The following is a 26,943-nucleotide window of genomic DNA, read 5'->3' on the forward strand; positions in this document are numbered from 1 at the left end:
TGTTAGGGGGCTGGTCTGGCAAAATCTGCCAGGGCTGCTTTGGGTTCCTTGTCTGGCCCTGCACAGGTCCTACCTGCCTAAACAGTGCATACTTTTCCACCTATATTCTAGACACCGCCACTCAACCAGACTCTCAGTGGCATCTGTTCCCAACAAACACAAACAGAAATCAGGATGTATTCCCTTCTTGTGCATTGCTCCTAAAGTTTGGAACAACCTCCCACAACACGCCAGAGCTTCTTCATCTCTACTTGAATCATGCAAGATGCTTTAGACCTGGCTCTTCGAGTAAGGCACCAGAGGCACCCCTACTCACCTGCAAAGCGCATGTATGCCCTCACGGATTACAACCGTGCTACAAAAGCACTCATAACATAACAAGAACTTCACTGATTAATTACCAGATCTCCTTGCCAACTTGTCCACCCAACACACCCTATCACCCTCTTGGAAGAATGTATCCTCCCACACAATACAAGCTCAAAAAAAGCAATTCAATGTAATCCACCCATACTCTTGGTGCGGACCGACCAGCATGTCATCCCTACTTCCCTGCTCAGCATCTTACCAACAAGCAGAGGTTAACACAAAAGAAATGACCAAACCTGAAGATCCTTCAAAGATTTCTCCATGGACAATCTAATGGATTAATGCAACTCTCGCTCTGCTACCTCCACGGATAATGCCAACAATCTTCAAAAGAATTTTTTTAAAAATGTGGAAAACAATGTGAACATCCATGCTTCAATGAAGGCACGCAACTGTAATTCAAAATAGCCAGCATCCTGCTTCTCTAAACGTTTACCTCTGCTCTCCTCTCCATTCTCTTTTCTTTTCAACCCTTTTTGGTTTACAGGTTATCCATTGTCTGCCCTTAACCTTTCATACCTCTCAGTCCATTCCTGTATGTCAACCTCTGCTCCTCTTGACCTTCCTACTACTCTTTCATGTCCCATCCATCCGTTTTACAACACCCTTTTCCTATTTAATGTTCCTCTATCCTCTTTTCCATCTCTTCTTATTCCCCAATTTTACACCCTTGTGTCCCTCATTTGTTATGCCCCTCTCTCCATCCCTGCCTGCTCTTTTTCCCTCTCTCTCTCCCTTTTATCTACTCATCTTTCTCAGATCTCATATCCTCTTTGACCTGAGCAGATCTCAGTAGAATTGACTACCATATTAGCAGTAGGAGAGGTGGTGAGAAACTTTGCCAGCACGGCTTGACCCAGTCAAGTGAGCAACAAGTGCCCAAAGATCAAGGGACGAGGATAGAGGGTAGACGGCATTTCATCTGCGTGCTATCTGACAATGCACAGTATCAGACAATGCCTTGGTCCAGTGGTCAGCTTACCTTGATTTTTTCTGCTGTGACAGTACAGTACACCAGAGTAAGATTGTATCTCCGTGCGCTCCTTTTATTTCAAGGATATCTAGTGGTCTTCTTTGTGTTGGCGCAGTCCTTGTAATACTGTGTCTATCAGTGCCTTAATGATATGTGTAGAAAGTGTGGTCGCTTGATCACATAGGGCGCGCTCTTTCAACTTAAAACCAGGATGGTTTTTCCATGGATAAAACAATTTAAACCTTGTTCATTAAGAAAGGCTTTCACAAAACAATTAGTTCATAGTAGTTGTATTTAATCATCGACAGTTTCTTTAAAGAATGAACTTGATTCCAGTGAATAATTCATTGTGTTCATGAATCTTTCACGACGTTACATTAAGCCCAATGCATTTCGGGTTATGAACAGAAAAACCCTTCGTTAGGGGCCTGTTAGAACATGGAAACATACAAGACCTTAGCATCCAAAAGGAAAAACTTAAGCATTCAAAAATGACTATTCATCACATTCTGGCAAAATTAAATCAATATATGGCATTTGTGTTATCTATAGTGTTAAAGCAGGTGTCAGCTTTAAATCAAACAGTGTTCGTGGTCATTGCGGATCTAATGTAAAATAAAACACATAGTCAATTCTCGGGTCTCGGAAAATTAACCAAACACAACACTTAACGAAGCGTGTGAGCATTACTGAGGAAAAATATCGTGCACAGCGAAGACTTACTATTAGTAACAGAAGTGTAGTATGCAGCATGCAATCCGAACGCGGAAGCGAAGGAATGGATGGTCTGCCTATCTGGTGCGTGTTTCTGGCAATGTGACAGAGTCACGTGATCAGGTGATCGAAGGTAAATGTGAATGCGTACGAACTAAAAAAGTTTTATTCAAGAAAACATCCTGCAGCGTGTTGCTGTCAAAGGGGTAAGACGTATTTAAAAGATTGACAAAAAAGTCAATAAAGGCACTATCGTGAACCAGAATAGCTGGAGGTTCCGATCACGTGATGAACAAAAGCGTAATGTGGATAGGTGAATAGTTCTGATCACGTGCAAGAAGTGGTGAACAGTGATAGGTCCAGAGTTCCAAAGCCATGGGTAAACATAGAAGGTTTAAATGCAGCGTAGGAGTGCAGAAGAAAGGCTGCATGCAAGGTGTGCAATGTGCATAAATACTGAAACATGCATCTGGTATGAAAGTGTTGAATTAAATAAAATAAATCATAACAGATTAAGAGTCTGGTGAAGGTGTGAATAATCACATCTCCATGAAATTAAATTTCTGAAGGGACAAATATTTACATAGGGGGTAGAATCAGCTGAAGGAGTCTAATGTTGTGTTATATACATCACAGTTTTATAGAAAACCAGAAATTTCAATTCTGTCATTAATTCCCGTTGGTTGAAGGGCATTGAGTTTTTTAATCCAGAAGAATTCGGTTTGCAGGCATTGTTTAGTTGGGTCCATATCACAGCGTTGCGGGAGTATCTCAAGTATAGTAAATTTTATTTGAGCAATTTGATGGTTACAGTCCAGCCAATGAGTGGCTACTGCTGATTTCATATTCTTAGTCTGTATATTGCTCTTGTGTTCTGATATCCTTATTTTTATTTTTCGTTCAGTCTGCCCAACATATATTTTGCCACATGGGCATTTGATGGCATAGATGACGTTTTTTGAATCAAAGGTACCTGTGTACTGTAGATTGATTTTATATCCTTGGGTCGGATGCATGAAGGTTTTGCCGGTTATTACATTATTGCAGTGTATGCAATTTAAGCATTTGGCCATTCCTTTGTGTTGTACATTAATTTGTTTTTTGGTGTTCAAAATTTCCTTTAGGTTTTGTGACCTTCTGTGAGCAAAAGTTATGCGATCACTGTAGAGATTTTGTAAATCTGGTTCAGATTTTATTAATGACCAATTTCGATTGATGATTTTTTTAATCTTTTTGGTATCTGTGGAGAATTTTAACACACATACTGTTGTTTGGTTAACGGTTTTTTGAACTGTTGTCAGTAAATTTTCTCTTGGTAGTTTGGGCACTTTTTTGATGGATTCATTGAGAATCTCCTTCGCATAACCTCTTGTGAAATATTGTTGTTGTTGTTCCATGAGTGCATTTTCAAGTGTCTGTGCATCAGAAGTGATTCGTTTCAAGCGAATGAATTGGGATGTTGGTAAGTGGTTTTTTAAGGTTTCAGGATGGAAGCTTTGGTAAAGTAAGCAGGAATTACGATCTGTGCTTTTCTTATATACCTGAGTTTGAATCTGATGGTTAATAATCGTGATCTGTACATCAAGAAATGATATGGTGTTTTCGTTGGTAGTATGTGGGAATTTGATTCTGGGGTTCAGTTGGTTCAGGGTACCAATGTTTGTTAGTAGTTGTTCTTTGTCTCCTTTCCAGATTAAAAATAGGTCATCAATATACCTTTTGAGTGTTATCAAATTTTCAATCCAATTGTGGTTATTCAGGATGTGATCATGTTCGAATTTTGTCATAAACAGGTTTGCATATGAGTGGGCCCCCCAAACCCATTGAAGTACCGTTGCACTGGTTATAGAAGATATTTTGCCATTCAAAGTAGCTGTGGTATAGTGCAAAATGCATCAATTCAAGCAGAAAGATTTTGTTGGCTTCACAATTGTCTTCTCTTAATAAGTTCCATTCTAATGCTTCTAAACCTTTGTTGTGAGGAATTGAGGTATAGAGTGATACCACATCAATTGTGCATAGCCAGTATTCAGTATTTTCTTCAAGAGAAATTGTTTTTAACAGGTTTAGAAATGCTGTTGTGTCTTTAATGTAAGTTTGTGATTTTTGTACGATAGGTTGCAGGTGCCAGTCTACGTATTTGCCTATACTTTCTGATATTGACCCGCAAGCTGAGACAATGGGTCTGAAGGGTGGTATTCGATCATTCTTATGGATTTTCGGTAACATGTACCGTCTTGGTCTTCGTGGATACTTAGTTTCAAGAAATTTTTTCGTGTTTTCATCAATCCATTGTAAATTCAACGCATGATCAAGGATGGCTGAAATTATTTTTTGGTACTCTTCGGTGGGGTCAGTGTTTAAAGGAATGTAGGTGTTGATGTCCTTTACATGTTCGTTTACACTTGTTTCGTAAAAACTGGTGTCCATTATTATTAGAGCCCCTCCTTTATCGGCTCTTTGGAATGTTAGTTCTCTGTCATTGGTCAGATTTGTGATGGTGCTCCATTCTGCTTTTGATAAATTACCTTTGTCGTGTTTTCGGAAATTGATTTTTTGAATGTCTGAAAATACTGCTCTTTCAAAGGTTTCGATGGTTTTATGCGAATATGGTGCACAAAAAGAACTTTTTGGTTTAAAGGTTCTTCCTTGATCAGTGGAATTGGAAGGTACGTCTTTAAAGAAGTATCGTAATTTCAGTATTCTGAAGAATTTGAAAAGTGCTATTTCAGTTTCAGGGAAATTTGTCCCTTCAGAAATTTTATTTCATGGAGATGTGATTATTCACACCTTCACCAGACTCTTAATCTGTTATGATTTATTTAATTTAATTCAACACTTTCATACCAGATGCATGTTTCAGTATTTATGCAAATTGCACACCTTGCATGCAGTCTTTCTTCTGCACTCCTACGCTGCATTTACACCTTCTATGTTTACCCATGGCTTTGGAACTCTGGACCTATCACTGTTCACCACTTCTTGCACGTGATCGGAACTATTCACCTATCCACATTACGCTTTTGTTCATCACGTGATCGGAACCTCCAGCTATTCTGGTTCATGGTAGTGCCTTTATTGACTTTTTTGTCCATCTGTTAAATACGTCTTACCCCTTCGACAGCAACACGCTGCAGGATGTTTTCTTGAATAAAACTTTTTTAGTTCGTACGCATTCACATTTACCTTCGATCACCTGATCACGTGACTCTGTCACATTGCCATAAACACGCACCAGATAGGCAGACCATCCATTCCTTCGCTTCCGCGTTCGGATCGCATGCTGCATACTACACTTCTGTTACTAATAGTAAATCTTCGCTGTGCTCAATATTTTTCCTCAGTAATGCTCACACGCTTCGTTAAGTGTTGTGTTTGGTTAATTTTCGGAGTCCCGAGAATTGACTATGTGTTTTATTTTACATTAGATCCGCAATGACCACGAACACTGTTTGATTTAATGCTGACACCTGCTTTAACACTATAGATAACACAAATGCCATATATTGATTTAATTTTGCCAGAATGTGATGAATAGTCATTTTTGAATGCTTAAGTTTTTCCTTTTGGATGCTAAGGTCTTGTATGTCTCCATTTTCTAACAGGCCCCTGACGAAGGGTTTTTCTGTTCATAACCCGAAATGCATTGGGCTTAATGTAACGTCGTGAAAGATTCATGAACACAATGAATTATTCACTGGAATCAAGTTCATTCTTTAAAGAAACTGTCGATGATTAAATACAACTACTATGAACTAATTGTTTTGTGAAAGCCTTTCTTAATGAACAACGTTTAAATTGTTTTACCCATGGAAAAACCATCCTGGTTTTAAGTTGAAAGAGCACGCCCTTTGTGATCAAGCGACCACACTTTCTACACAGTACAGTATACCAGAGCAGGTGAAGCTTCAGAAGGAACTAAGCCCGCGTTCATTGACCTCACATGATATGGATCTGATTTTTATAATTTGTTCCAAAGCTGCCTTTAAACCAAATCATGCTTTACAATTTGGTTTTCACTGAAGGTCTGAACTATGCAAGCAGACAGCAATGCTTAATAGTTAACATGACAGGCCTGTGACAGAATTAAAATAGAATCTATGTTGCACTGCAACAAATTACAATGCATATGTCAACAAGGAAAATGCCCAACCCATACAATATATATTTTTAGAACTGTCTGTAGACAGCTTTTTCTGTCTGCCAGAAATAATGCCATCAATCACAAAAAACAAATGAGTGACTTTGGGTGATACACTTTTTGTTGTTGCTTGAAGGAAGCATCATCCTCATGTGTTCACATTTTGGATCAGGACAAACAGAATTGTAGTTTCATCATTAGCTACTGACTATTGGATGTGTTAGTCACCTGCTCAAAGAGTGCTACCCATAGCCATGCAGGTTCGGCGTCACCTTTTTCCTCCTGATGTCTACACTATTTTAATGCTGCACACCAATGACAATTTTGCACCTAAATGTGAATTTGCACTAAAATGTGTTTGTTCTTCTCAATACGGTCTGTGCTCATTAACAGAGTTTCCAAACTCCTGCTGATGTTTAACCTAAAGTGATTGACACATTAGTTGATTTAACACACGGGTCTGATTCTGCTTCTAAATATGAAACAGTAATGCTGCTTGCAACATTAGTGATTTTATATCCAAAAGTGAATTTTCAGCAAAAAGTGATCTTGCACCTTGATATGATTTGTGCTTGCTCCCAGATGCCATTAAATCACCAGGTGCCTCATGTTAGATCTGAGAGCCTAAGGATGGTCTTCCCCCCAAATTTTCACCTTCCTCCTCCACTTTTCTGACCTCATTTTTGCTGGTGAGAGGACTCTGCACACTGTATCACTGCTAAGCAGTGCTAAAGTGCATGTGTTCTCTCCTCTAAACATTGGTTCATACACAAGTGGCATATTTAATTTACTTATACATCCCTGGTAAAGTGCACTACATGTGCCTAGAGCCTGTATATTAAATGCTACTAGTGAGCCTGCAGTACTGCTTGTGCCAACGTCTTAATTAGCCCTTTAACCATGTCTCTGGACTGCCATTGCAGATCCTGTGTTTGCAGTTTACACTGCCATGTCGACCTGGTAAAATAAACCTTTTACCAGGACCAAACCTTCCCTTTTTAAACATATATATCACCCCAAAAAGTAGCCCCTGGACAACCCAGAGGGCAGTGTGCAATATATTTAAAAAGCAGGACATGTACTTTTATGTTTTATATGTCCTAATAGTTAAAAACTCTCAAATTCATTTTCCACTTCTGCAAGGCCTATCTCTCCTATATGATAACATTGGGATTACCTTATTACATCTTATAAGTGTAATTTCCTATTGGAAAGGGATAACCCTTTAAGTCTGGTGCCTCTGAAATCACAATTTAAAATTCAAACTTATGGTGAAGTTGGATTTTAAATTGCAATTCTGAAAATGCCAATTTTAGAAAATTAAAATTGTATAATACAGCCGTGATGCACTCAAGTATCTTAATTTGAAAAACTCTTCAATGAATCAATTTTCATACCTTGCATAAATCAAATGAGTGTGCAATGGGTAAGAGGCCCTGCAAGCCGTCTGTATTAAACTAAAAGTGAAAACCCAGATTACGATCTGGGGATACCCAATGCACTACTTAAACGTCGCTCAAAGCGCTTCAACAAGCTATAATAACAACACTTTACACTTTGGTTGACAATGTAAACATAAATAACAGTTCCTTTGCAAAAAAAATAAACCATGTATTCAAAGAAACCAAGTTTACAAACTCCGGTGAAAGAAATGTTGCGAATTGTTTTTATTCGCAGTCTTCTTGAATGAATTTCACAAAAATAAAAATTATGGCGCTTTAAATCAGCATAAATAATTGATTAAAAATCCATACCTTATTTGTCTCAGAAACACAAAAATTCCTTACAGGAAAAAACATATTATCTCAAACAACCATAGCTGGAAATGTAAATTTCACATCACCCTGAATTAAAATGGGACAGCGGATATCCAATCTTCAGATTTGCACCTCCATATCTTCACCCGATTGATACCCTGAAGGCCCTAAAAGCTTACACAATGGCTAGAAAAATTGACACTGATACTGTATCTACCATCCTGACTGCTCGTGGTGCCACGAGCTCACCTTCCTACACACCCCCATTTCTAATTTCTCAGCCACACTCATGGAGTGAGACCAGGGGCAATAATGGGAGCATCAAGGGCCAAACCCAGAGTCCTCCACGAACCCACATCTACCTTTTGGTGCTGTTTCTGTCAACAAAAGTCCAGGTCCAATTGCAGTGCACCAAAAAATGCAGCACACAAACTTAATCTACACAGATTACTCAACTCTCATAGAAAATAAATATCTCTGGAAACACCTGACTGCTCCCGGGAAACCGGACTCATTTGCTCTGCTCTTTACTGCAGCTGCTCCAACTACTTCAGATAACCACGTCCCAAAGCAATCTCGTGCATTGTTTTATTTACACGCGTAATTTGATGAGTCATGGACACCAGTTAGTTTAGTGTAATTCAGGAACAATCTATTCAACCTTATGAATCAGTGTACATTAATCTTAAATCAGTATTAAGGGTCGCTATTCTCGCAGTTGTCTTTTAAATTTTCACATTCTCAACTGCCTCTCCTCTCATTCTCTAACTCTTGTTTTTTTGTCTGTCACATTCTTTCTATCCCTCAGCTAACCACTTGCCAGCCTGTCTGACACACTCGTTCCTATTTTGTTCTATATCTTTAGTCCTCTTTACCCATCTATTCTTGACTTTCACAAGTTATTTTCCCTCTCTCTCTCCAAACAGTCACCCCCTCCCTTTCTGTCTCCCCTTTGCCCACCCCCTTGTTCTCTTTCCCTCTCTGTCGGTATTTTTATGCACATCATAATCTACAGCGCCATCTCCTGGTAAACAAGAGTAATCTGTTTTTTCTTGGAACCTGTTATGGAAACTTCCCAATAATTCTGGCTGGGCAAGCATTCAGAATGAATATTGATTATCTTTTATTGACGCGGGGTCTTCAGCAGATACACTTCCCTGTCACAAGAAGACAATCCTCGCCCATGTTAACAGCGACCTTTTGGCTACAGTTAATGCATATTTTTGGAAAGGCGTGATGTAACTCAAAAAAAGCAACTGGTGCATAGTACCTGAAAACAGCGATCTAGTACCACCAACATAATGATACAATTAGTGCTGTGTTACTTTTAAAGTACAATCCACGAGTAAACAAACATAAGGGAAGAGACAATGTAACTATCTGAGGCAACTAAAGGGTCTCTTTCCGGTCCTCCATCACTAACTATCACCATACAGGAGTCACTCTGGAAAGTTCTTTTGTATGATGACGTCTGCTCGGGTGTTGAGACATATTGTATCATTCACCTGATGGAGACTTTAACATTAAGGCTGTACATTTGGAATAACACCTTTTCCTGGTGCGTACGACATTCGGGAAAGTCGGGGTCACTTACCCAGCTGAAGTGCAGGCTGCAGGAAGCACAGGAAGAGCGCCAACAGGAAGGCCCGCATGATAGCTGTTTCATAAATTAATTGCCATAAATGCAAAAGTGTATGTTCACGAGACCGGCTTCAAGACTAGTCCCGGCTAAACCACCTCTGCAGCCACCGCCTTGCCTCGCTTTTGAAGGTTTATGGGAATCTTTGGGAAGATGTGGCCTCTTGGTGATAAGAAAATATCCTGTCACAAGGGGTGTTGACAAACAACAGGAATTCGCGAGTCAAGCGGTGCTTACGGCGCTGATTTTACGGACGAGGAAACGCTGTCCTCGGAAGTCAGGGACAATCGGGGACGGCAGCAGATAGCTCGGACCTGCCTTCTGCAGGTCTTTGTCATAGGGCCGCGGGAATAGATAGCCGATATCGTACTTGCTGAGCTCGCGCAGTACTTAAAACACGGAAACGGCAAATGACATGAAGCCGGCCGGGGTTAAAAGACAATCGACACTAGTATCCGCACCAACAACACGGGAAGATGCCATTTCGTGCAGATAGGGGTGATCAGGGTTGGACTGGGATCAAAAATAGACCCCGGCACTCTAAATAAAAGAGACCCAAATTTGCGGATTCATGCGCCTTTTCGCAATTTTTAAGTATTATGAAAAGTACGAGGGGGACATGTTTAATTAACTTCACTGTGAAAAAAATGTGCTTTGCCGGGACGTTTTGTGCACTGAATATTTTACACCAGTGAACTACACCTGGATGTAAGTGAGGACACTTCTACTCAGGCCCTGCTCAATCTACATTCATTAATGGGCCGGTCCTACGAAAAAATGAGAATAGCACCTCCGCCCCGTTGATAAGAGGGAGGTAAGTAACTGAGTCCCATCTGCCTCCGGAAGGGCCGCTCAGGCTCCCACCGGGCTTCTGGCGGCATCTCAACAGCCCAGGCACCGCTTAAATCGCCCACCAAACTGGCCAGAAAAAGCAGCCCACAGCTGCAACTCCAATACCGGCCCATTGCCTATTGCCCGAGGGCCTGCTGCCTTACCAATCCCACCCTGAGGGCGACCAGGCTGGCCCGATGCGCCCCTTTTATTGTCCTCCACTGCCCTTGCCCAACCGTAGTACATTTCCTGATATTAAATAACTGTCCAGCTTCGGCTGGAAGGTTGCGGTGTTTCTTTGCAACTCTTTCTGTAAATATGTTCTTTCGATTCCGTCCTCCTCCCCTAGAGTCTTACTATGACTAAGATGACCGCTCGTCACCAAGAAAAATTCTCGAGAGTGATTGAAATTGTAGAGAAACAAAATGTGCATACAACTAATTGTAAAAAAGCTATAGTAATTAACAGCGTCCAAACCCATTAAATACATATTTAGCCACTTATAGCACCACCTGGACCTTAACTTTCTGCCAAACCATCAATAAATAGGAGGGCACTGGACTATCAATTGATTGCTCATATGCCCTTAAATAGTGTCAAAGCATTAAGTGCCATTTATCCTAAATTAGAGAAGTAGGCAGCGTTTACAGGCCTGGGTAAACGTGGCAAAGTAGCATAAAGACATAACTGTATATTTTCCACCAATGTAAGAATCACATTTATCATTCCCCTTTGGGTACCTTCTGCACAGTAGCGGCTGCTACCAACCAGGAAAGGTGGTGGGGGGGAATCAATAACAAATAAAAAGCACTTACCTCTTTACCGCGAACCGCCGGCCGCCACCTCTTCTTTCACCGTCCTCCTGGCAGGAAGCACACAGCCTCCCAAAATCCGCTGACCAATCACAACGCTGTCTTAGCAGCCTTATGATAGGTCTGAGTGCCAGGGTTCAGCGCTCCGACAGGGGCTGGCAGGCTGTGCATGTTCTCCACCCAGGCTGTAATCCAGCCCGCATGGAGAACATACAGAGTGCACATGATGCGTTGGCCGACACGAGATGGCCAGCCAAAGCGGCATGTGCACTTTAGATGCTGCCATCACTCCTTCCCTGTGACGCTGGGAGCCTAGCCCCACCTGCCTGGCTTCAGCAGCAAGCTGGATACTAAAAACGAAATGATAATAATGAACATTGTTATAATTAAATTTTTTTATTCAGTTTGCAGCTAAAGCAGTGTGGCGACGCTCCTCCGCCTTAGCGGAGGAGCCGCCACTGATTCTGCACCAAACTAGATATTTCTTTGTCGGAAAGGTCCCCAGTCTAAACCTTATAGAGCATTTAAAGGATAAGTACATTCACTAACACTTCTCTCCATGTCTTGAACAACTACCTCAACCTTCAGCACTTTCTCTGGAACGTTTTTTGTGGCTTCTACTTGACTCTTGTAGAACGGCAAGGCAATTAACAAACCTTAAAATTCTGCTATTCCTTAGTTTGGCATTTTGTGTTACCATATTAGCACTCTAATACCTTATGCCTTAACATTTATATATACACAATGCTTTAACATTTATATGTTCAAAAAGAACAACTGATGGACGGATTGCTTAACAATGTCAAACATTCACCCCCAGCACACATATCTGGGCGTAAATCCGTCTTTTCTTGCCATTCCAGTTTAGACCCAGCCATATGCAAATCAGTCTTGACCCTGCTCTTCTTGGGAACAGTCCACCTCGCACTGCCAGGCCAGGTCGTCCCTGGACCTGAAACACGTCTGGGCATACCTTTCCCACTTAGTGCAAGAAATGCAAAAAGAACAATTGACGGATGGAATGCTGAACAATATCAATCCTGAAACTGGTCCCAGGTCAAGACTGATTTGCATATGGCAGGGTTTAAAATGGAATGGCATGGGGAGCAAAAAATGATGGAGTTAGGCCCAGATCTCTGTACTGCTGTGAATGTTTGACATTGTTCAACATTCTGTCCATCAATTGTTCTTTTTGCATTTGTCACCTGGAGCTGGGCGGGTATGCCCAGACATGGGTCTTGTGTTCTTCATGGCACTGAAGTCAAACTAGCCTGGCTGATGAGGGGTGGAACCCACAAAACTGGTCCTAGAACGACCTGCTAGGGTGGCTCAATTCTTGTAAAATGCCAAGAGTTCTAGGAGGACTTACTATTCAAGCAGGGGGAAGTCCCGGGCTGCTGAAGGCGGGTTTTTCCAAGAAAACGTTGTTAATTCTCGGAGCTTAGTGAAAGTATCCCTGCCGTATTTGGTCCAAATATGGTAATGATATGTATGCCTTTATAAGGATATGATAAAATAGACCTATATAAGAGCATGAATCGGGATTTTTATATTAGGGTCCTAGATTCATTTACAACACCCACTCCACAATTTTAAGTTCAATTAGCTAAACAAGTAGGCACTGAACATATCTAAAGCTAGTGTTTACAATCCCACCCAAAAGTACATAACGAGCAGTTGAACTGGTTATGCAGAAAATTACCTTTAGCATTTCTACAGTATGCAATGTACTTCAGTGAAGAATATCTAAGCATAAGGTCATCAAACAATTATGCGAGCTGGAATATTCATGTCATTTACTTTTCTAAAAGGGCTCTTAAATACAGGGAAAAAAAATTGAGACCATTGTAATAACATGTCATATCAATACTTCTATTAATAGGAGACAGGGCCAAATAGTATTTCTCAGTCAATGTTCAAAAATGAATTTCTTGTTCTCTAAGAATAGTTCTACCTCGAGCAGATCACTCTGTGCCACAGAAATATCAATCTGTCTTGATAAGGAAAGAAATATTATGCAGAAGTCAAATTTTTGTTTTGAAAATTGAAGGCCGAATTTCAGAGTTCAGGGAACGCTGTGAGCATAGATCAAAAGTTATTCTCGGTGTCAGGAAAAAACATCAGGTCGTCTAGGCTGGCAAAGAAATCGTCTACCACAGTAAGTGAAAGAGGAACCACTTGATCCGGCAAATCAAATGTGCACAGATGAGAAGCATTGCTTGTTGATGTGTTTGCAAGGATTTGTAGCCGTTGGAGACAACACAGTGCATGAGCCGTTACCGGACCTAGCAAAATGTCGACATCCGATGGCAGGACTGATGAAAGTATAAGACAGATGTCTAACACGCATTCTTCTCCACAAAGCAGAGATCGTAGAACAGGTAAGATGCAATCTTGCCAGATTGGTCTGAATGAGAGAAGCCAAGTTGTATTCAGATCTCTTAAATGAGCCAAGCCGAGAATCTGTGTTATTCTCTCACAATACCTCTGGACACGGACCGTTTGTTCCATGATGTTGTAGGTATCGTTGGTTGCCGGACTTGCCATATTGGAGCAGAAGAAATAAAAATAGTATTCCTGCTACGAGTCCCAAGATGAGAGGCAGGCCGCCGAACACAGAGTGCACGAAATTTGGAAAAATGCAGAGGACTGCTTCAAATGGTGCTAACAGTCCCGAAAAAACAGTCCTAAATACATGTGCGATGCCACTGGTATCAGACATGTTTAAGATTTTGCTCAACACTTCTGCAAAATGTACAGGGCAGTTTGTTGATAATAATGCATGTATCTCTGCAGATGTCCTTGCAACTTGCAGATCATACGTTTCTTTTGATGATGTCAGTGGCACAAATTTTTGTAAAAGAATAGCCTTTAGTCTGCTCAAAGTATCAATTAGTATAGAAGACATATTCAGTGAAGGCCATATTGCCGTCTCACTGTCTGACTTGCGAGTTGGATACAATACTTGCATACAACAAGTGACCATGGACGACACACTAACCAGATAAACTTTTCCCGGCACCATGCCACAGCAGCTGTGATCATTCAACATAACGTAACGGCCATTGGATAGCTGCCTGAAAACGGGTTCTATCCGTGTGGAGGGAGTACCGTGCAGGTGGCATGAAAGGTTATTCGCAGAACCGTCGCAAGCTCCGTGTAAATTAATCCCTTGGCACAGAAGTGTACCACTTAGTGAATTTTTTCAATTTTTCCCACTAAGGAATACTTCCTTACCTTTGTTCCAACATTTGTGTATATATGGTAGAGTCCATGTTGACTTAATGTATTCTTTACCCAACCGTTCATACAGGCCTTCTAGCATATGCTGTAGACAATACTGAAACTGGAAAATCGTCACTGGTATCATAATGGTGCCATGAATTATCCATTCGATTACAGGTTTCTCAGAAACTGTCAATGGTAATCTTTCCAGTTTTTCAATGCTCAGCACCGTATAGTCTGCTCCTCTTTGTGCCAAAGAGATTTGTTTATCTGTAAGGTTAAACCCAGTAAACAATGACGTTGTGTTGATTAGCCTCCATGGCACGTAGCCTGAACGCAGATTTTGCAGTGTCCAGCCTAGCTGCATTATAGAACGTAATTGAGACTATCCGTGTTGTAACATTAGCAAGTCCTGTTCCATTATGTCTATATCAGAAGATACAATGCTGTCCAGTGAATATATTCTGCAGTACAGAGTAGTTAACCCATTGTCCACTACAGAGAGAGCTTTCTCCAAGTTAATACGATCAATTTCTCGTATTCTTTCTGCAGTTTCTAATTGTGTCACTTTCCAAGCTTCGTTGTATGCAGCATATATACCGGTGTATATGAAACGTTTCTGCCGTGGTTTGCGAGGTCCCAATAAGAAATCTCGCAAATCATTGTTTTCTTTAAGTAAAGTTAAGTGTTGTTTAATTTCTGGAAGTGTAGAAGTTTTCAGCCATTCAAGGCAAAGCTTCCCTACACTATATGTTGTCACTATCTCTGGATGTTGTCTCAGGGAGTATCTTGGATCTGGCCTGCTAATTGAAAACCCCTGTGTGTTTTTCAGGAATCTATCTTGACAGTTATTGGTGTCTGTGGGCCAGATGAACCATTTTTTCCAATCAGGACTAGTTGTGTTCTTTGTAAAAACATATTGTACATCTATCTCTCCCTTTGATGTATTATTATTCTCAGATATTGGATTTGGTATAGACGGTTTATTTAAATCCTTTATTTTTGATAATCCCAGAGAAGATGTTTGTTGCACGGTGTAATTCAAAAACATTATTTGTTAAGGTATAATGCAGGCTCTGAATAAAGCTTTCAGACCTTGCACCTGCCATTCTTTTGTGCCCCAGACAGTCTTCGTCTCTATGTTGTCTTTCCAGAAGTCGTAACCTAATGTGGGCAACCTAGCATTAAAGTCTATAGAATACATTTGTTTAGTATTGGTCAACATTGTTTTCATTCCTGTCTTATTCATATTTTTGAAATAAAACGTTTCTGGATTTATAACATTGAAGCCTGAGAAATAAGGAAATATTTCGATAAATGTTTTAGAGCTGCCTTTTGGTGGCGTTGGACAATGTTCCCATTGATTATATTTTAAAACAATTCTAGGGTTTGCAGATCTGTGCAAATAGTGATGACCAAAATGATTAAAACAATACATTTGTTCATAGTCTGATGACCCTTCTAAATAGTCATATTCAGTATATTTTGCAGACATTTCTAAATCTGACATCATATTGTTAATAGTCTCAAAGTCCCAATCATCAGAGAATGTGCTGGGTGTTACAATTTTATTCAGAGAGACCTTAAACTGATGTGGAATCCTCAGCATTTCCACTGGGCCATATATATAATAGTCTGTTTTATCCCATGTTATACTGCCTGGTATAGGGATGGCTGTGATGTTCACTGATCACAGGTCCCTTTTTTCGACATGAGATTTTAGGACCAACTTGATTTTCTGACTTGCTGTGTCCATTGTACTGTACTTTCCATCTATCATTTGTCCCAAGCTTAAAACCAATATTAGCCAGAGCAGGAGGAAAAATGCACCTAAACCAAACCAAAATTCAATCCATGGTGAAACCAGGTATATTCTTTCAAGTTGATGAAAAAGTTCTGTCGTTTTCTCTTTGAGAGTTTTCTTTGCAGTTGTTTCTTCAGGTTCACTGGGATCCTCAGAAAAGTTATCAAAGTTGATGAAGTATCCAGATGCAGTTCTGTCAATTGTTTGGATGGCATCAGGGTTTTTAGAAATCGCTGGAACGGATCTCTCCTTCAACATATTAGTGTATTCTGGTGCTACATCATTGTAGACTGGTGTTTCTGGTCGAACAGTTATTTGGGTATCAAGAGGTACGAGTTCCATTGCTTTGTTGCTCAGTCCTTCTTTTCTGACTGCAGGTTTATCAAAGGTGATAAGTCTTTCAGTTTGAACCTCTTGGATTGTAGCAAGATTTGGCTGTCTGCTACATCTTTGGAGTCCACTTGGCCTACTACTTATATTGGCCACATGTTGTGGTTTTACCAGGTCGATGGACATGACTCTGTTCTCCTTTTTACCAGCAAGGGGCGGTAGTACTACTGATCTTGTTCCTTGTATACCTAAGACAGGTACTGCTTTTCTGTAAGAAGGCCCAAATTCCTTCTTCACTGCTATTTTTTCCCTGACTGATCCCCAATCTTTGGAATCCACACAGGTCTTGCTGGGACAGGTGGTTTATCTTCAGCGGCTGTAGGCTTTTGTGTTGTATTACTCAGACTTCTTCTTGGTTCATTCAAGTCCTGTAAGACAGCCAAACGATCTTTGATATCAAAGGGTTTTTGTTCTACCACAGAAGTTCGACAATCGAGGTCTTCGATTATCATTCTAGTACCAAATAGTAGCTCATAAGGAGTGACTTCCCCCCCAGAGAATTTCTTGGCAGATTGTTAAGACTCCATTCGACACTTATTAGATGTTTGTCCCACCCATCACCCGAACATAATACCTTTGCTGTTATGGATTGCTATATGTCACGTTTTTTTCTTTCCACTACCGTATTACCCTCAGGATGGAAGGGAATAGAGTACCGCAATGCAATGCCCAAGCTGACCATGGCCTCCTTGTAAGCCCTAGAGCAAAACGCAGGACCCTGGTCAGAATATAGCGTGCCAATTGCGTATGTGCCGATAAAGACTCGCAGATCCTTTATAACAGTTCTGGCGTCAGCCGAGTGCTGGGGCCACATCCAAATAAATCGTCTTTTAGTAGTTATGGGTCCGCATTTGTCTGTGGGGACGTCTGCAGGTAGATAGCCTAATGCTATCTAACAGAGGAGTCTGTATCTGGTTGGCTACTCTGTAGCCAGGTGCCGGGGTGGTTCATTACTGCGATCTCTGTTGCAGTCCGGGCAATTAATTGCAAATTTGTAGATATCCAAGCTCATTCCTGGCTACCAGTACACTGCTTCTAATTCCTTTATAGAATCCTTGATTTTCTAATGTCTCAGACCCTCTCCCATGTGTGCCGCTTGAATTAAGTAAGGCATCCGCTTCCTGTTTGGGATTACTCTGTCCCCCACTCCAGGAATTTGAGCAAAAGGAACAGAGTTTGCATCTATTGTGTATATATTAGTGAGTGGATAGTTTGGAGGTAACGCTGCATAATTGCCATTTATTGAGGCTTTCACTGCTAATAGCGTTTCACTGTCTATCATTCTTTTTGAGCGTTTGATTGTAGCTATGGAAGCGGTTTACACAGCTGACTTCGCGGCTTCATCAGCCAATGAATTCCCTGCAACGTGAACGCCATCATGTTGATGACTCAGTGTATGTATCACATGAGTCTTTTCTACTTGTTCAAAAAGCAACTTATGCTTGATTGTGCCACCTTTAGCGTCTTTGAAGCCGTTTTGAACCCAGTTCTGCAGATACTCATTGTAAGACTGGACGCAGTAATACGAATCGCACACTATGAGTGTGGGGAATTTGCGATCAGTATTTTCAAGCTCCATCTTGAAAGCCTGTAGTTCAGCTCGATGAGCTGTACAGTCTCTGAGTGATTGAGTTTTTGTGACGATAGGTCTAAATTTGACTTCGCGCCAGCGACCTTTAACAATCGCACACGCAGCACTATAGGCTTGTTTAGCCCCAATTGCGGGCTGTGCTGATCCGTCTGTATATATTATACAGCCGTAATGTTTAAGGGGCAGAATTTAGGTTGGCAGAGGACATTCATGTTCATACTGGAGAAATTCTTGTGTTTTTAATTTCGGGTCAAAAATGTATTCAACGCCTGTTGCAGCAAGAGAGTTAACCCATTGTATCCATCTTGGATGTAAAGCTTTTGCATTTGGGATGCTAGCCTTTGTCACTGCTTCTAAGGCAGGTACAGGTGTAACAATCATTATATGTCTACCCTGTGCGAGAGCTCTTTCTCTTGCTACAGCAGTTTGATCCGCTGTCAGAATCTTTTCAGTTGAAGTAAATTTAATTTCTGCTTGTGTGTACAAGTGTGATTTGTAAGCTATTGGTACAGTTTCTCCTTCATTAAAGGTTAGGTACGTGAATCCGCATCTCCCTGGGATGATTCAGATCACAAGGTTGCGCATGTTTTCGCATGTGTCTAATTTTGTTTTTGTTAACATGTCTGTCTGGACTGAACGCAAAATTTCTGTGTATTTTTGAGTCCAATGTATTTGTTTGAAATCAGGTTTGATTAATTCTTAGAGAGGTTTTACTCTCTCTGCATAGTTCAGAACGTAAGTTTTTCCAAAATTCAGGAAACCTAGAATTGACTGTAAGTTTTTCAGTGTCTTTGGAGGTTGGAGCAGCGCACATTTCTCTAGAAAGTTTGCTGCTAGGCTTTTCCCTTCACTTGACAGTTCATATCCCAAGAATATGACATTAAGGTGGGCAATTCTTGATTTTTTTAAATTGAATTTATACCCGTCAGAGGCGAAACCAAGTATTATGGTGTTCGCCCTTTTTAAGTGTACCTCCAAATTATCATCCTTCAGATAGATATCATCGACATAAGATAAAGCCTCATCATCGTATTTGTGGAGTAACTCTGTTACTCTTGCTGAAAATAACCCCGGGCTATTCTTGAATCCCTGGGGCAGACGACAAAATTGTCACTGAGTTCCCATTATTGAGAAAGCGGTCAAATTCCTGCTTTCTGGTGAAATGTTTCGACAGAAGAATCCATTTGAGATGTCTAATGTTGTTTTATATTTTTTGCGTACTATGTTATTCATTAGTGCTGCACTATGTGAATTTTGTACTGCAAATGTATAGCAGCAAGAGTTTAGGTGTCTGTAATCCAATACTAGACAATATGTATTGTCTGGTTTGGAGACAGGAAACAAAGGATTGTTCATAGGTGAGGGGCTTGTTTCAATCACCCCTTGGTATTCAAGTTGATTTAAAATCTTGCTGACTTGTTTTTTAGCTTCTTGCTTTACTGGGTACTGCCTTTGTGCAGTGGGCTGGTTTTTTAACTGGATTTTGTGGGGAGGTGATTCCTCATCCCATCCTACATGATTTTTATATAGTGCTGGAGCCTGTGCCACTGCCCATTTTCTGGCATATGTATATTTTTTATGGATTGGGATGTGATTCGAGAAGGCTGGCATAATTATATCTTCACTCCTGTCACTCATAAAATTCTAGATTACTTTGAAGAAACAGTGAAAAGAGACTTAGCCAAAATCGATTATTCTCTTCCCAAAAGAACCAACTTCATGCAACAAGAACGACGTATAATTCAGGCTATAGCACATGACCAAGATCTTACTTTGAAACCGGCTGATAAGGGTGGGGCATTGGTTATAATGAATACCAAGTACTACAATCAGAAAGTCAATGAACATGTTAATGATGTCAACACATACACTGTTCTGGACACTGATCCCACCATGCTTTTGCAGAAAACTCTGTCTGAACTTTTACAAACAGCAAAAGCAGCCGGCACAATTGATTCTAAACTCAAATCATTCCTAACAACTTCCAATCCGAGGAGGCCCAGACTATATATGAATAAAAAATACACAAGAATCCAGTAGATCCCCCATTCCGTCCTATCGTGTCGGGGTTTGATTCGATTTGTGACCCTCCGGGGAAATATTTGGACCATTATTTACAAAAATTTGGGCAAGGATGGTGTACATACACCAAAGACACTACGGATTTCCTCCACAAAATTGAAATCATGCAGCAGTTTTTCCACCAAGATTGGGAACTTTGCACAATAGACGTCACCGCCTTGCATACTTTCATTGCACAATAAGAGGGCATTGAGGCAACAGAATGGGTGCTTCTCAAACTGGATTTACCACAGGAGACTAGCATTTTTTTACTTAATCGCCTTCATTTCTGTTTGCATAACAGTTATTTTCAATGGCAGGAGAAATACTACGGCCAGCTATCTGGCACAAGCATGGGATTTTCTGGGACACCAGCTTATGCGAACATTTTTATGTCCAAATTCGAATATGACTCCATACTGACGTCCAACAGTTGGCAGAAAGGCTTAGTTCAATATTGTCGATACATAGACAAAGTTTTTCTAATATGGTCCAAATCATCAGAGGAACTAGAGCATCTAATTATGGATTTGAACACCAGAAATCCCAGAATTCAATTCACACATTCCATGAGTACAACACTAGTCAATTTTCTTGATGTTCTTATCAAGAAAAATCTCATGCAACAAAAACTCAGCCCGGAGGTTTAGACCAAACCAACTGACAGGAACAGTACGTTATCATATACGAGTTTCCATCCAAGGAGTCTAATATCCAATTTACTGTATTCAAATTTTTTAAGGATCAAGAGGATTTGCTCGGATGAAGACTCTTTAACCCAGCAATTGATTGTCAACAAGCTGAAGTTCCAAGAAAGAGATTATCCTACGGATATACTGGAACAGAGTCTTGATAGATTAGAGGTCAAAGATCGTGCATCACTTCTAACTACTTCATCTAGACAACAACGTACTTCTTTTACCTTTGTTTCCAAATACTCTACAGTCTCAAGTCAAATCAAACACACTGTACTGAAGAGATGGGAGATTCTACAACATGAGGAAGACTTCAAGGGAGTATTTGACGAAAAACCTATATTCACCTTCACTCACAGAAAAAAACAATTTGTTATGGTGAGAACATTCAAGAAAACATTGGAAAATACTACATTTGAAGGCACCTTGAAATGCCATAATTGTATTAACTGCAACAACATAACCTTGGCTAATATTACTACACCCCATCTCAGGTAAAAAGATACCTTTGAAACATTCTGTAGACTGCAATGCTACCCACATAGTATACTGTCTAAAGTGCCCATGTGGCAAAGCCTATTTAGGTAAATCAGAACGGAAATTTAAAACGCGGTTGACAGAACATAAAAGCACTATTCGCACACAAAATACATCATCGTCGGTAGCGAATCACTGGGTCGAAGCACATCACAATATAGCCCAATTTAGAGCACAAATCATTGAAGTAGTCCCAAAACGAGAAGGTCAGGACAACACTGTTAAATTACTCCAGATAGAGGCATTCTGGATAGATTTTTTTACAAACTTTGAGTCCTCGAGGTCTTAATGATAGACTAGACCTTAGTTGCTTTGTATAAATGCACTATTTAACCTTCTGGTAGTTTTTTCATTTCTCTGGATGACTACAGTTTACTACATTCTTGTGTAATCCCATGATGTTAATACAATATTGTAAACCAAAGACATGAACTACATGATGGCAATGCAGACTAATCATTGTTTACTGATATGTTGCTTTAAGATGAGGAACGTATGTAACCTAAGAATGCTTACTATAATGAATTCATTCGAACATCAGTATCAACAGTATCAGTATATATAGGGCTCAACCCATCAGGCATCTAGGTACTTTAGGAGTATTGCACCTTATTGATTCACATTGGAAGAATGCAAGAGGTTTTGCACACATTAAGGACTATAAATATATCTAAGGACACCTTGTAGGTAGAATCTTCCTTTAGTGTGTATTTATCATTTGGGCATTAAAAAGTTCAACAACTATATAGACTGCATGTATAACGGAGAGAGAGTGTTAGTGACCTGTCAGTTCAACAGAGTCAGCTATGAGGGTATCTCTTGTTGGCAATTATATTAGGTTTACCTCCGACACCTTAAGCGTCAATTGACGATATATATACAGGATATTTTTCAGTCTTCTTAGAGAAGTCCGTCATTTTATCAATATTATTGTTTCCTACTGCAACAATTGGTTGCAAGGTTTCTTCTTTCACATTGGGAAGTCTGTTAATATTGAGGACTACATCTCCCATAACCCTTGGAGGCGCAGACACCGGCTCTCAGTGCATGGGACTACTTTATACCTGTATGGTAACCATCCGCGGTTACCGAATCTCCATCTACACTATGACAGAGCAGAATACGGACCAAGCAGATACTAGGAGAAACTTACATTGATATTCTAGGACGTATGTCAGCATGTAAAACTATTTGGGTGTTTTTTTAACACATTACATGAGTAGAGCAGTAACAGGATTTTATTTACAAATCTTAGGAATTTGAGGTGGGGATCTTTTTCGGATTTGACAGTATCGATTCCTGAGCACTAGAAGAAGACTGGTAGGTCTGATTTCATCAAAGCAGTAATTATTCGCAGTTTGAATGGTAGTTAAAAAGAGTAATGCTAGATAATATATCTTCCACAGACGGCGAATTGTCGCTAGAGCTAGGAGCATTTATGACCCTAACCACAGAATAGAGGAGGCATTTTCTTCATTCCATCACTGCAGGTTAGTGATGACAAAACGTGGCACCAATCGAGACTACTGAAGTCAGTAGCTTTCCCGTCGTCTTTATACATTTAGTAATAGGCAACTATTATTTGCTTTGCATTATACGTTCGTGACACATGGCATTTTTACTACGTTTTTTTAATATTCCCTAAAGCCAGAATACAGGTATACACGCAAATAACAGATGCATGTATTGGTTCACCACTTTAAAGGGCGTTATATAACACAACAGTTTCTCTCCAGTCAGAAGGTGTGCAAAACCGCTTAAAATTTTCCTTTGGATCCATTGGATCAATATCTTTGAGCGCATGATAATTTTCCCGCTGTTCATGAATGCTTTATAGCCCCGCACTCACGGGTACATTATAGCTTACGACACAGGGAGATAATACGTTTTGGACTCACCTAAATAGAGTGTCTTATTGTTCTTTTTGATTAGATAAAATTGTGATGTTTGCTCATTTTGTGTTTTAGGATACTCCCCCTGATGAAGGGAAGAATATTTCCCGAAATGCATTGGGCTCCAGAAATGTTGAGATAATGTATTAATGTTCCAATGACATGAAAATTGTGAAATATCATTGACATTTTTTTGTTATATTTGATGTTACATATGCCTTTCCCTGGAAAAGAGAATGGCACATTTGCATTTTGTGTACTATATATGTAAATAGGATGTAATGTAAACAATGATGGAATTGTTTTATGATCATTGAAGAAAATGTGCCACTAAAAATTGGCTAATTGCATTTAAGTTAAAGTTGTGTTGTGTGATTTATATTGCTTATATATTGGAAATCAGTTTCCATAGGAACAGTGTGCACTACATGCAGATTGCCATCTGCATCTTTCTCTTGTTTTCTTATTGTATAGCCAGTACAATACAGTAGTCCAGCACCCTTAAGACTATCAGGTTGATTCAAAGATTACACTGGGTAATACTAGTGAGTGCACCTCAGTTTCGTCTTTACGTTCATAATTATATCATTTTTTTTTTAAACCTTTATTAGGAACAAGAAACCATTCAGTGGCACATACATAGATTGATCACAAGAGACGCATACACAGTGTCAGATACACAATAAAGCCAGTAAGGCAATTGGAATGCGAGTAAACCCAGATCACATAATACACATCATAAATGGAGGCATAGGTCAGCATGAAATCAGAGGCGGTAATGTACAGTAGGATCATGTCACCCCAGAAATGGAGACCAACACACCCCGCGAGGCCCCACATAAAACAAGGCAGAAAGCAGGGCAGCGAGATGCAATAACAATCTTCAGCCGATAACAGGTGTCAAACGTACACATGGGCAGATCATACCAAGTTGGATAGCGGTGAATAGCGCCGCACCAGCCACGTTGGGCACTGATCACGACATGCCCATCCCCACCCATATGAGCATACAGCACACAGATCAGTAATGGTTAACCTGAAAGATTAGGGCTGTAATGGCAGCAGGGATGAAACCCCCTACGGCAGGTCCTCACGACCAGCATCATCAGAGCCCTCACTGTGGGCGGACCTGGTCAGCAGGTAAATTTGCAGTGGGCTCCAGAAGTCTTTGGGTCTGCACCGTACAGGCATCAAGTCAGCGTAGATATTATATTGGTCCTGACAACAGTGGTGTGGCTCACTGGTTAGAGGCAGCAGACCCGGGAGCAGAAGTCGGCCCGGGACCAGGGTTCAATTCCCGACGCGGCAGGGTCGTGGACCAGGGTCAGCGGACTCGACAATTCTCGCCTCGGTGCCTACTCTAACCTGGGGTCCCACTCGGCAACTCTGGGCATTAGCTTGCCTAATCTCCACAACGGCCCCATCAACGCCGGGGATGCCTGGCTCCACCTTGGGGATTCCCAGTAGGGACAATCCCACAGGGAAAGCCAGGACGGGTTCCCCAGCGGTATACAGCGCCGGGACGCCCCTTTGCTGGGGCAGCTGTGCGCTTTACAAGTATACAACATTTAACATTTAACATTTAACAACACATCAAGTCATCCAGCCATTCCTTGAATTTCGGACCTCTGCCCCTACCCCACCTACAGGCTATCCGGCGTTTGGCTAGTAACATGGCCACATCCGTAAACCTGCGATAGGTAAGAGGTATGACCTTTGTGTACCCCAACAGCATAACCAATGGATCAAACGGCACAGCCATTTCAGTCATAGCACCTAACGCCTCATGGATTTGGAGCCAATAGGACTGGATCGCATCGCATTCCCAGGCCAAGTGTAGAAAACCAGCCCCCTCCGCCTGACAGCGGGCACATTTATCATCATCCGCCAGGCGGAACCTGTATTTCCTAACCGGGGTATAGTAAAACCTCTGCACAAATTTATAATGTATCATCTTCAATCTACAACTCGAAGAAATATTAGCAGTAACGCCACAGCAATATGCCCATTGTTCATCAGTGATATTGACGCCCAGCTCATGAGCCCACTGTCCCCTCGCATGACTAGGTAGAGTATCACGCTGCTTCCTAATGGTGTTGTACAATTTGGAGACCAGATGTCTACCCTCAGACACCAACAGTGCATGCAGTGGTAAGGCAACCCCAGGCTCAGTCGGAAACTGTGGGAGTATAGTACGTAGACCTTGCCGAAGCCGCACATAGTAGAAGACCTCCAGGGGGGAGGGTGGCTCTCCACGGAAGAAATGTCCTTCGTACGAAGAGTGCCCTCTAGAAAGAGGTCGCCCCATGTGAGTACCCCGAGGCGTTTGCACATAGTCCGAAACCCAGTCTCTTGTAGCAGGGATAATTTCGGGTGGTATGCAAGAGGCAATGCTGGGGAATAAAGCTGCTCTAGCCCCAGAGTGGTCGTAATACGAGACCACGCATCCATAGTGCAATGCACCGTGGTGGACCGGGCATCCACATCACGCGATCTTCCCAATACCATGCCCTCCAGTGGAAGGGGATGCACTATCCATTCTTCTGTTGCTATCTGCGGCATAAAGGGGGTGGGATACATCCAATGATAGGCATAATGCGCCTGGGCGCTAAGATAGTAGATCTCAAAATCCGGGACATCAAACCCTCCCTTCTCGTAAGGCAGTGTAAAGGTGGACCACTTCACTCTCGGCTGCTTGCCCCCCCCAAAACAGTCTAAGCAGCTCCGAACGTAGGCGTTTAAAAAAATAGGCCGCAGGGTAGTAGGGAATATTCTGAAACAAATAAAGGAAGCGTGGAAGCACAACCGTTTTCACCAAGGAAGCCCTACCTGCCATAGAAAGTGGCAAAGACATCCACCGCGTAATGTTATCAGCCAATTTAGAGATAGCAACCCCATAATTAAGCCTGAGTGTCTCCTCCCTATCCAGAGAGATCATTATGCCCAAGTAACGCAGGTCTGCATCGCACCACTCTAGTGGATAATCCAGTTGGAACCTCTGGACAGCCGGAGTCAGCGGAAAGAATTATGACTTCTTCCAATTTATATGAATACCGGAAATGCCACCGAAGACAATGAACTCCCGTAGGATCGGATTAAGATTCAACTGTGGATCCTTCACATATAATGTAATATCGTCTGCATATAGTGACACCCCAGTCTGGCGCTGGAAACAGTTAAATGCACTATGTTTATGGAGTTCCCGGATACGGCACGCCAGCGGTTCAATGGCGATGGCAAACAACAGCGGGGAAAGGGGACAGCCCTGTCTTGTGCCTCTCGTGATAGGCAAGTGAGGGGAAAGAACTCCATTCACCACCACACTGGCCACGGGTTGGGTGTACAGGAGTTTCACCCATGCAATAAATATTTTGGGAAAACCCATTCTACACAAAACGTCGATCAGGTAATTCCATTCAACTGAATCAAATGCTTTAGTGGCATCTAGGAAAACCACAGCAACAGGGAGTTCGGGAGCAATAGTTGGAAGTAAAGAGAACAGCGTGCGAAGA

At 41.2% G+C, this 26,943-nt stretch overlaps 1 protein-coding gene across 1 annotated transcript in view; it reads right to left on the reverse strand.

The window, feature by feature from the left end:
• Positions 1-9,743, reverse strand: part of LOC147688870 (macrophage mannose receptor 1-like) — a 758,166-nt gene extending 748,423 nt beyond the window's left edge. The window contains exon 1 of the mRNA XM_086941771.1: positions 9,549-9,743. Coding sequence (XP_086797897.1) covers positions 9,549-9,606 — 58 coding nt within the window. The 5' untranslated portion in view covers positions 9,607-9,743. The remainder of the gene's footprint in view (positions 1-9,548) is intronic.
• Positions 9,744-26,943: the final 17,200 nt, after the last annotated feature.

The sequence above is a fragment of the Lissotriton vulgaris genome, chromosome 10 (genome assembly GCF_964263255.1).
Source record: "Lissotriton vulgaris chromosome 10, aLisVul1.2, whole genome shotgun sequence".
Lineage (NCBI taxonomy): Eukaryota > Metazoa > Chordata > Amphibia > Caudata > Salamandridae > Lissotriton > Lissotriton vulgaris.